The sequence below is a fragment of the Dermacentor albipictus genome, chromosome 1 (genome assembly GCF_038994185.2).
Source record: "Dermacentor albipictus isolate Rhodes 1998 colony chromosome 1, USDA_Dalb.pri_finalv2, whole genome shotgun sequence".
NCBI classification, from domain to species: domain Eukaryota; kingdom Metazoa; phylum Arthropoda; class Arachnida; order Ixodida; family Ixodidae; genus Dermacentor; species Dermacentor albipictus.
The window spans coordinates 434,315,287-434,327,754 of record NC_091821.1 but is presented as its reverse complement, the minus strand read 5'-3'; the positions used below and the strand labels follow the sequence as shown (position 1 = coordinate 434,327,754).

The window sequence follows — 12,468 nt, the reverse complement described above, 5'->3', positions numbered from 1 at the left end:
TGCCTTTCTGTGAATAAACTCCTTTGTCTCTGGGTTTGCTGTACCCTTCCTCTCTATCATGTTAGTGTCATCATCATCATGTTGTTGTCAGGTCACCATTTTATCTTTGCCACTTTTACCACGCAGTGAAGAAAGCTATTGAACTACCACTGAGTTATTGTGTACTAGTTGTATGCCACTTAGTGGAGCACTGACCCTTAGTCACTAAACTATTGTGTGCTGGTTGCATGCTTGCCAATTTGTGTGGTTATTTGTGTTCCACATTTCACACAGACTGTGTGATTGATGGCATCTGTATATGTACAAGGCATGCAAAGATTTGAGGACATGTCTTTGAATTGCCTATAGGCAGCAGCATTTTCATTCTACCTGTTGAGGTGCTTAACTTCGTCTTCACCGACCTTTCTGAGACCCATCTCTAATGTTTACTTTGCAGTAGCAGCTTCCAATCTGACACAGGAGATCAAGTGCTGCAGGCAGTCTTAGTTGCCTTACACACAGGTTACAGTGACTTGGAGATCACCACCTTCTCGAACGTGGCAAAATCCCTTGTTTTTGCAGTGAGAAAAGAGCTCACGATCGATTGTCATCTGTGACATTCAGACATAACCAGTGCCAGTAGTTCGACGTATTTCAGGTGGTTGAGTTTCTCCAGTAGGTGGCAGTTTCAGGGTTCTCACTCATAAGAGTGAGAACCTTCAAAAGCCAATCACGGTCATTGTGGAGTAACTTTGGGTGGTAGAGTCAACAGTGAGGCATTCAGTGCAATTAGCTCATTAGGCACGCCGCACCACTGCTAGTTGTTTTTGAAGGGGATAGTGCATTACTATATTGGTTGATGAGCAAGCAATATATGGTGTTATTAGCTGTGATAGCCTGATATACTGTTGCAATAACTGAGCACAAAGCTGCAGGAGTCACTTAAGTGTGCTGATTTTTAAATTATATGCATAGTGACTGTATTCACTTTTGTGTCAGTGTTGGTCCTTCAAATACTTACGGGTGACATTATTTGGAACTTCAGATCAAGTTTTGAAGAACTTCACTTAATGTTGAGCTGAAAGGTCCTGAATTTTATTACAATGGTGCATGATGCATGGCGAGTTACTTCACATGATGAAATGGTCACTTGTGTTACACATACATATCACATAGTACTTTCATTATCATGCCATCTTTACTGGTGAATGAAGACGCCAGACTATAGCGAACAATGGCATGGCTTTGTGTGGGCAGGCATTATAGCAGCCTGGATTGAGGCTCACCAATTCCTTTTGATGTAACATTTCTTTTAGGCTCCAATATACATAGCGCTCAAGATTTTGTGCACAATTTGATTTGGAAAGCAGTTCAGGCTGAGTTATGACAAGGCAATCTTCACATGCTTGTGCCAGATTAAGCAAGATGGCACTGTCTCATGCTTTCTGACGGCCATTCTCCTTTCTGTCAGCATGGCATCAGCACGCAGCTGCAAGCACAGGAGTCAATAAACGGATGTGCTGGTGTATTGTTTAACAGCAAGGCACAACTGAGGCTATGATAATTTACTGATAGATATTGTTGCATAAACAAAGGTGCTCATGTGTCCTTCGATGCTCGGTGCATCAAAGCGAAGGATTCGGACCGTCACATCCTCATAGCTCCAACTAATGTTGCCATTATTACGTGCAAGCTCAACTGGCCAGCTATTCAAATAAGCGGTGTTTGTTTGAGGCCGTGAAGCATTCTATACGACACCAGAGTTGTTCTTCTTTCACTAAAGTTGCTCATACCTTTTCTTACATTCTTTACAAAATTATTCTTCAGAAATTTTGAGAATGACAACCCACAAACAAATGTCATGAAACAAAACGCCGACAGTGCATGCCTCATATGTTAAGTTTTTTCAGACTGAAATATTAAAAGTGTGAAAATATAACACAAGATCAGCCCATGCAAGAGGCTGCATTTCTGCCAGAAAGCTCGTCTTCGTGCATAGTGTTTGCCACCAGAATTTCCTGGTAAAAATTAGTTACGTAAGCTGTAGTTGCTGGGAAGTGTGAGAAGCAGTTAGGAATCTTTGAATGCTGTCGCATTTCACTCTTAAAGGCGAAGCTTAAGTGTCCTATTCTTGCCTCTTTTTACTCTTTTCGCGGAGCATGTTGTTCTAGAGAAACGAGATGGCACTTTTGGCGGCGCACCGCACATCGCCTCAGCAACAGCACATAAATATGAAACCATTACCCCTTCTACCTTGCTTCTGTGCGATCAGCTGTCAGAAATGCAACTGAGTTTTCACTGGAAAACTGTGCTCCAATCATGCCGGTTTGAGTCATATAGATTGAAGACATGTGCAGTAGTGGCTGCAGAAATAGTGACTGGCATATTAAGGAATGTAATGAATCTGTGTAGCCAAGCTGGTGGACCATTGCTGCAACTGTCCATATGTGTTACTGGCACTTCCGAGACGTATGGATTTCTTCGAGGATAGAGAAATTTGCTCATCTGCCAGCGTTGTATCGCTTATCTTCAAAGAAAGTGCTTCAGCCCCAGAACGTCGGCAAGAGTGAGTACCGTTCGTTAAACAATGACACTGGGAGTAGCGCTGCTTCCAATCATAGTTCATGTCATGCACAATATCTACAGACATCTACCCCAACTGTCACAAGATCTTATGCTTGCTCTATCATCAATGTATCAATAAGTGAATGGGAGTGCACTTGAATATATGTGTACCATATACGCACAATAAATGATGGGCTACACCGATAGCGCACAAATGGTCGAAGCTGAATGTTTGGCGGCAGACCACAAGAGTAAGTGAATAACTTATATAGCAATAATACATCTTTGCTACAAGGTATTGGAATGCACAAAATGGCTATATATCAAGCCTTGCATGCAGCAAGAACAAATCTATAAGAACTGAGCACACCCGTGAGCAATTAGGCAGAAATAATTAGATAGTGACTGCACCAGGGAAGGTTACCTAGTCAGTAATGTGATAAGCCACTGCTTCAAAATGTTTGCCGAATAAAGAACGAAGAGCAAAACACACTAATCCTAGTTCAATTGATGAGCGGAAAGTTTGGATAGCTTGGAATACATATTTAGCAATGCTTTTAAAACAAGCACGATATACGCTGCTCGTGCCATTAGAACATAGCTTATTTAGCTTCCAAAGCACTTTTGCATGTTCTCTGAAGCTGTGGCCAAAGCTTCGTGTCATCCACCCAGTCACTGTGTACGATATCTCCAGAATCAGAGGTTTGTTAAGTTGCACTGGCGTCATACACGCCCATTGCCTGTCTGAAGCCGCAAAGCAAGCGACTGAGGAAGGCGCCTGGAGGTGAAGAGAATTGCGCGCCGTGGAAAGCATGAAGGAGTGCACTGAGTGTGTGGTAAAGCAACGCCACCTAGAGGAATGTGTAGGTAACATTGAACGAAGTGGGGACAGAGAAACGATGTGAAGCATTGCGGAGGAGGAAGGTAGGTGGAGGTGTGCTGGGTTGACCTGCTCTAACAGTTGCAGTAGGTTTTCTTTGTGATGACACATACATACCAGATTTGTTTCACGTTAACCTCATCCTCACATGCCATACGCTGGGTGTGCCAGTTGCGGCTCAATCTCGGTTGTGCAAGAAGTGGGGGGGGGGGGGGGGTAAGCGTGTCGTAGTCCATCGCGCGCATGGCACCGGGACAGGGGAGGGAGGAGCGGCGTTGTACTTTGGCCCCGCACGGTTGCGCGGGCTTTATCTTTAAAACGATCTGCTTTTATCTAGGTGGACTGACAGCTTGTAGCTTTATGCGTGCTGTGTTCTCACAGCTCAGTGCACATTAAAGCGATAAACAGCACGAAGGCCACTACACTCGCTGCTGCTGCCATTATTCCTCATGCCAGCATTTTGACAGCAAGTGTCCATGTTCATTGCGTGTGAAGTGTTCATGTTTGCCTGTGCTTGCTGACACCAGGCTAGGTAATTTAAATAGTAAGTGAGCGTTTAGAATGAGGTGTTCTACTTCGGCGGCTGCTGCGTATGGTGTGGCCGAGCGAGCCCTGTCTTGCATACAATCTGTGATAGCGCCGATAGCGTCGTGTGCGCTAAGGCACCCATACGCTTGCGCACCACCCGCGTTCACGATGTGAAGCGTCACTGTAACTTTTGCTTTTACTACCATATACAAGGGAACAGTGGCCATATTTATGAATTTATTTTCACTTCAATTTAATTAATATAGCAAGTGAAGAAATGAAGAAAATAAATGAAAGCATGCTGCTCACCCCTGTCATCCCCAAGCTTGCCCAGGAATATGTTCCAGGTATCTGCCACGCGCTCCTTGGCCTTTGATTCCTTGTTCTCAATGCCCGTGATGAGACCCGAGTGTGCCAGTGTTATGGCAAAGTTGTCAATCTGTTCCCGCAGTTCACGGGTGTTGACTTTGTTGAAGAGCTCGCGACGTTTGCAGTGAGTCATGATCTGCGAGGCTCCAGTGGCTATGCCCTTGGGCCCGTAGTACAGGCGCAGCACAGTGCTCAGGTTCCAGGTTCGCATTTCTGGGAACTCGTTCAGTGCCCTGCCCAAGATGAGGCCTGTGCAGAGTTCATGGAATGCACGCACATTCAGTGTCATCTGGCCCAAATTGGACAGATGAATGAATGTTTTAGTATACATACAGATATGAAATTGGTAGCGACGAGGAAATGCTACACATGACACACAAGTTCACACAAAGATTGACCAGTATCCATGTCAGCATTCTGTAGAAAATGTAGTAGTTGGTGTGAAACCTCTTGCAGCAGGCTGTTTGACCCCTGAGGCAGCTAGCAGACTGTGCAGATAACTGTACTGAATGTTTAAAAACATAAGGGTGCTAATGTGTACTTCCCAAATTAACTTTCAACCTGCTTTAGCTGTCACACCCGCAGCATCCCTTGCATTTTCAAGTATAAGTGAGCATACAAAAGGTGTGTTGATGTCATAAACGGTATAATTACTTCCGAGTTCAAATGTCAAGAACAGAAATCGTACAAAATAAAATTAAATTAAAGGAGCACGAAAAGGGCACAGACAATAAAATTGTCAGATTGCATTTGTGACACATCTGTCAACTTGAGGAAGGTTGAAGCTAGGTTGCTGGAAAGGCTAAAGTTGCAAGGTCTTTAGTCCTGGTTAAGAACAATATTAGTTTTTATTTTTTATTTTTTTTTATTTTGAGTACCCCTCACGGCATTTGTTTTTGTACATGTGCAGACCATCAACTCTCCTTTCACTTTTTCCTGAAATGCATCACTTGTTACAGAGTGCTTGTGTTGTTCGGTCTTGTTTGCGTCTTTATTTTTAGCACTCTTTTTCATTTTATTTTAGATATCATGAATCAACTTGCCCAACTACAAGAACTTGTTAAGAAATTGCACAGCATGTTAACTGTTCTAACAGAAATTACAGAAATAGTTGAGTGCATCAGTTTGGCTTGATTATAGTAAAGGTAGTGAAACAATACATGTGTGTTTGATATTTAACAAAATTTGTAAAAGAAATATAACATACTTTTCAAAAATATGTTTGAAGCGTTCTAAGGCTTGCACACAGTTTCTCTATATCTGCATGAAATTTACTGCAAGTTTCCTTAATGAACACTAAAGAGGAACTATAGGTTAAGCTGCATTATAAATTGCACTTCTGCAATTACTATATGGGCAGTCTTAATTAGAAAATCGAAAGGCTCGCACTGCTGCCATAATGCACCACCTGGCAAGATTCAGGAACATTTGCTGTGCTAGAAAACCCAGTATAACAAAATATCACTGGAAATTCATGGAACCATGCTGGAAACAAAAGAAGTGTCAAGTTCGACCTTTTTTATTTTTGGTTATAATCAACCATCTATTTTCTAGCCAAATAAATGAAAATAGGCTTTTAGTAAGACACTTTACCAGCATACACTAATTTAGCATTTCTCTTTAGTGTTCCTTTAATACTATGTTTTTTTTAATGGTTTTGAAGAAGGTTCTGTTAACAGCTATCACTGTCTATGCTGTGTGGCCAAACAAAGGCATATGGACGCCTGCTAGCTGGTTTTCTTTTTCATCTTTAGCTGATGGTCAAGACGAGTGTCATCAGCAGAAAGAAGCACTTACCATCGATGGCGCCAGTGATTTGGGCCAGCGTGCATGATGTGTTTGTGTCTCCATCCAGCTTGTACTCAAGGAAGCAGCCACTCTCGAGCCACTTGCCCTGCAGTCCCATCGACTTCCTCAGCTGTGCCGGTGACAACATAAGCGAGGTGCTGGCCAGTAGTGCTGTGGAAAATGGAGAGGGCGTCTTGCCTTATACAGATAAAACTAGTACAGATTGTACAAACCGAAACGAAACTCAAAGAGCTTCTTATTAACCTATACCCGCAGATGTGAAAACTTTGTTTTATAGTGGCACAATATATATTGCCTGCATATAGCATTCAAGAAGACAGCAATGAAATGTCATGAGCTAGGTGCAAGCACCAGTGTCAAGTCTGACTTTCCACCTCAGGATTCATCGTCCTATCTGGCTAGAAGCCGCCATCCTAAACAATGTCTGCTGCCATGCTCAAATAACAGTATTCACTTCAAGTGGTTACCCGGACATGATTTGAACATGCAACCTTCTGAACCACACAGAAAGGCATGAGGAAAACTGTCCCACATGTTTATTAAGTTGCTCTTGGAATAGAACAGACAACCAGCCGATGCACTGCAAGCACTGCTGCTGAGATGCCCGGATATTCTTTCACATGCGTTGCTGTTTTGAGCATGTGGAGCATATGGATGTGCAACATTGTTGTTGTCACTGTGGTAGTGATGGCTTGCCATGGTTTCATTGACTTTGACTAGGTGTATTGTCTTTCTATCAACCAATTCCTGTGGATAGTTGGACGCACTGTCTCCTCATTGCGTACATGTGGCGCACCATATGAAGACATTTTGTAAGTACTGTGAACTCACCCACTTTATGCCCAGCAGAGGCGAGAGCTGTGAACAAGTAGAGCACTGAATTGGGTGCTATTTTTTTTAGCCATTATTGTGGCCTTCCCCAGACATTGCTGAATGGAATTATGTGCTGTGCAAATTTTTTTGTTACTTGTGACCTAGCTACTAAGTACTGACAGCATGCATGCACTTGAGGTTTAGTTGCATGCACTGAGGTTTAGTTCTTCCTTGTGCTTAAATTTGACATTACATTCTTTGTCACTTCATTTTTCATTCTTTTTTGCCCTTCAGTAGGATATTTTTGATCTTATTTTATGTATCATTCATTTTAACACCTCTGCCTACAGAAGGGAACTGGTGTAGCAGAAAGCGAGGGCTTCCAACCCCTAATGATTTCGTAGTTAAGTTTACCCTATCTTCTATCGTGGTGGAGTGAAATGCAAGCATGAGAAGACAAACTAGAAGGGTTAAAAGATAAATTTTATTTTCCATGTTTGCTGCTCTACATTATATTGAGGTGATAGATTCAGTCACAGAGATATTGTTTTAAGGCCAGAGTGCTCTAAGCACATGGGAGGATCAGAGCATGTGCTGGTGTCATTATTTCCGGTGAATTGGTAAAACCTCAATCATACAATTTTTTTCAGAACCATAAGAAGGATTTGCATAATCTGAAATTTGCATGATCAGTATAAAATACCACAAGCACAGCACCAAATTAAATGTAACACAGTATATTGTTCATTTTCGTTCGGTTGAAAAATTACTCGATGGATTTCTGAACGTTTATCCCCTAAACGTCAACTTTCGTGCTCTTTATGCTCATTCGTTCACTTAATTACATTGCCAGTGCTTGATAATGCACATGCCGCAGTAGTGCTTACCATTGTAAGTGTGTAGGTCTCCGTCAGGATTATGGAAATCACACATTGACTTCACAACTGTACACTGTCTGAGAGCCTTGGCATAGCCAATGGGTGGCACACCGGATATGTGACCCCTCACCCCCCTCCCCCAACCTGAAATTTCTATTAGTATGTGGCCTGCCAAGCTCCTCAATCATCCTGCTGCTCCTACCCCACCTCACCCTCACAATACCCGGTTAAGTGCGTATCTGCAACTAAGAAAATTTCTGGCTACACCACTGTTTGAGGGGGCTCCGGCAGCTGAGACAACCATCAACCAATTCCTGTGGATAGTTGGGTGCACTGTCTCCTCATTGTGTACACGTGGCAAACCAAATGAAGACATTTTGCAAGTACTGTGAACTCACCCACTTTATGCCCAGCAGAGGCGAGAGCTGTGAACAATTAGAGCACTGGGGAATTGGGTGCTATTTTTTTTTAGCCATTATTGTGGCCTTCCCCAGACATTGCTGAAAGGAATTATGTGCTTTGCAAATTTTTTGTTGCACAGCACATAATTCATATGATCATATGAATATGTATGATCACCACATATGATCTACCGCGGCCTGGTAGATTGTCTGGATAGCACTGATCTGCGTCCCAAGATGGCGTCTGCGTGGGCCGGTGCCTTGCGGCCACTGAATTGTCATTTCTTTCATACTTTTTTACATGCTGTAATACCATGTCATTAAATATACACATTGTAGTAAGTTTGTCCTTTTTACGCATACTATGTGGCGCTTCCAGGGCACCAACGGTAAAGCTGGGCCCTTTAACCAGAGGGCAACAGGGACACCAAAGCTGAAGCCAGGACATTTTACGTACGTGGGTTTGGGGTTAGCCGAGGCCTCTGCGTGCCGGAGGTGTATAAGAGTGGGCGCTATTGCGGACAGCAGCTCTTGTATGCAATCCCCCCCTCCCCCCCCCCCTGCTGGCATGCTCCAGCCATGACGGCCTGAACCCACAGCTCGCTGATTCAAGCTTTGGCTCCCCCCACTGCGACTTCGGTGCCCCAGAGATCCTGAGCCGCCTGCTTCTTTAAAATCTAAGGTACTCTCCTGAGTCCTACGCTTGCCAGTTAGATATACGTGCCCTCCCGGAGAAGTAGTTTTAAAAAATCTAATTCCTCGCGGATCAGTAGCTGCCAAACGTTCTATGCCCTTCCACTCTGTAGGATGATGAACGAAGCCGTGCATGTGGGTCCCTTAACGACGAACTGCACCTCCACCGCAGGTCGGCCCGGCATTGTACTATCTTCGGGATCGGCCCACGGATGGGGAGTGCTTAACGTCTGCTTCACCTCCGGCGCGCCGCGATTCGGGTGGGCATTGCACTCTCTCCTGGATCGGCCCACGTATGGGAAGTTTTTTTTGCTTACCACAACAACACGAAAATTTCCTTGGACGGTAGAGCTTCGCTGTAAAAAGGTGCGGCCTGCCGCGTCGTGCGGGCTGTAATGGGAGCGGACGTGACAGCCGTGGTTACATTCTTGGCTGCTTGGGTCTGGCCGGTATTGCACTATGTTCGGGATTGGCCCACGTATTGGGAGTGCTTAGCGCCTGCTTCACCTCCGCCGCGGGTCGCGTTTTTAGAATTGCTAGTAGGTACGGCGGGGCGTGGCACCTTTGACGGAGCTCGAAGTTTCTGCGCAGGCGCAAGTAAGAGCGGGCGCGCGAGAGAAAATCTTGGGGCTTTTACTCCTTGAATATATGACTCAGCCTAGGCACTACGGATATTTGTTTGTCCCCTAGACATGCCGGCATTGCGGAGTGCTGTCGAGTTGGTTTATACGCTCCGCCGCTGGCTTCCCGCGCGGCGAGGCAGTGGGCGCGGACGGCGCTTGGTGATCACTGTGTCTGAAGAATGTTCTGACTGGTGTTGTATAAGTCGCGGGTCGCATTTTTCGTCGCGGCGATAGATCGGATTGTTTACAAGCACTGCTCCAGGAGGGCACATGTAACCGGCAAACGGAGGCCTCAAGAGAGCACCTGAGGTTATATTAAAGCAGGCGGCGCAGGATCTCCGGGGCACCCAAGCGGTAGCGGGGGGATCAAAGCTGGAAGCAGGGCGGCCCGTGGGTTGGGGCCGCAGAGCTTTGATCCCCCCGCTACCGCTTGGGTGTCCTGGAGGCGCCGCTAATAATGCGAAATAATGACACGTTGTTTTCATTAGTAAAAACGTGATCGAATAAATATAATTGCCTCGAGCCGCCAACTTGCGGTGATAAGTTCAGCACTACCGCGCCCCGCAACTTTTGCCGGCACACCTAGGGACAAGCGCATACAACGCGCGCCAAGAAACTCCTCCGTGGTACCTAGGCAGAGTCGTATTTTCAAGGAGCACAACTCCCCACATTTCCTCTCTCGCACCCGCTCTTACTCGCGCATGCGCGCAAACGTCCGTCGTCTCCACAAGTGCCGCGCCCCGCTTTACCTACAAGTAGTTGGAAATACGCCCGCGGGTCAGGACGGCATTTAACTATGTTCGGTATCGGACCACGTATTGGGAGTGCTTAACGCCTGCTTCACCTCCGCCGCGGGTCGGGCCGGCATTGCACTACCTTCTGGATCGGCCTACGTATAGGGAGTTTTGTGTCTACACACGCGCACGATCCTGGGGGAACCAGCCAGTAACAACTCTGCAGTCCTCGCCTAGTGACAGCTAGGGGGGGGGGGGGGGTGCAAGAGGAGTGCGGCGTAGGGTGCCTCAATGTCAGCGCAGCGAGAAGCGTGGCATCAGATCACCCTAGTGAGGCGCGCCTCACTTGTGATTGTGCGGGAAGCAGCACTTTTCCAAGTAGGAGTGAATGAGAAACAAGTTATCATAGCTCTTCATCCCTTGAGTACGAAAATCACTATTTAACAGGCGATACATTACCGTAAGTCACTTTAATTTGTCCAAAAACTAGCACCAACGGCACCGCGGGAGACGCCACGGATCGAATATAAGGCTATGATTGACTAAGAGTGTCGTGACGTCAACCCACGTGTCGCATAAGTGCTTCATTCGAGCGTGTGCTATCCAGGGGACGTATTTTCGGAAGATCACTTTCGGCGATACTATCGCCTTCGCGTGACGTACGTATAATGATCGATCAGCCAATCGGGCTCACTCGATTTTGCTCAACCAGCCAGATTTTGTTCAATCAGGGTGCGCCTGATGGCCGAGGCAACAGTATCGCCGAAAGTGATCGTCCCAGAGTATGACCCCGGAAGGTGACACATATTGTCGGTAAAGTGGGATTTTTATAGTTTCTGGAGTGCGTTACCGTAGTGACGTTGATTTGAAGCTTGTCGCTGCTTGTGTCCACACTCGTATACCAGTGAACCGCGAACATGGATGAAGCAGTTGGGCAACCGCTGGGCACTGAAGCATGGCGCGAAAAGTATGTATCAAGCTAACTAATTGGGAAATGCTGACTGTTGCTATTTTGTCAAACCTCAAGTGAGTCTGGCTTTCCGCTGTACGAAAACGAGACATCGTGATTGCCTTAGCTGGCGCAACAGGTCACCGTATCCGCAGATCCTCAATCAATGAACCATATATGTTATTTCGAATTTAGCAAGATGTCTTGATGCAGAATTTTGTAAATAAGCATGTGGCTAGCGAAACATTGATTGTTATATTCCTTACGTTCACCACGAAGGCCGCGGCATAACGAATGGCCAGCACAAGTCACGACAACAGAACAGTTTTATAGCAATAGCAATTATATGGACACTCCAGGCGCATTCCACCGTCGCCGCTGCCGTGATGTTTCGTATGAAGTACAAGCACGATAACATCGTCGGCGCGCCATGTGTTGTATGTGCGAGTGAAACTTGCGGGGGTCACTCGACGATCGCGGCTCAATCTCCAGCGCGCAAGGCAGGAAAGCGGGGAGGAAGCGTTGCCTTCCGTCACGCGCGAGGCACCGGGGGGCGGGGGGGGGGGGACGAAGGAAGAGGTGGTCTACTCCGGTGGCTGCTGCGTACCGCGCAGCCGCGCGGGCGCATATCTTGAAAGCGATCTGGGATATGGACAAAGTGTGCGGTCGCGCGTGCCTCATCTTCAAAGCGATCTACGATGTTGACAAAGTGCGCCCAGTGCTGGCAGCATTGTATGCGCTGCGCTTTCGGCGGTTAGTTCGAGTTGAAGCGAGTGGCAGCACGAAGGTAAATTCGCTCGCTGCTGCTGCCGCGCTTCCTCGTTCCAGTGTTTTGAAAGTGAGTTCCCGCGGTCATCGAGTGAGATGCGTTCATGTTCACCTGTGCGCTGTGACAGCGTGCTTGTTATAATTTGGTTTGTAAGCGAATGCCGATAAAGCTACTATATCCTCACTTCGTATAGCTGTCTATTAATTTGCTTTTGAACGAAACTGCGACTTTTTACTGCTCATCAGGACTTACAATTTTGCCACATCTGTTAACAGCACCGCTCAATATGAACAGCGTCGTTGCGACCGCTCTCCATTCCTCGGAGTAAAACGTGCACTGGTCCTATACTTCGTATTTTCATTCGATCCTATTAATATTGTTTTAGCATAGTCGAAACGTACCGCCTTCCGTAGCAGCTTTCCACGTGTTAAGTGACCCTGCCAGTGCGTGCGGTGCGTGGATTGTCGCACAGACGCAA

General features: G+C 46.1%; 1 protein-coding gene across 1 annotated transcript in view; it reads right to left on the bottom strand.

Annotated features, from left to right (window-relative positions):
• The window catches only part of LOC135908247 (uncharacterized), a 72,845-nt gene that overhangs the window by 32,942 nt on the left and 27,435 nt on the right, over window positions 1-12,468 (bottom strand). Inside the window, exons 6-7 of the mRNA XM_065440015.2 lie at window positions 6,119-6,280; window positions 4,262-4,570 (exon numbers count right to left, since the gene is read on the bottom strand). Of these exons, the coding sequence (XP_065296087.1) occupies window positions 4,262-4,570; window positions 6,119-6,280 (471 nt within the window). The remainder of the gene's footprint in view (window positions 1-4,261; window positions 4,571-6,118; window positions 6,281-12,468) is intronic.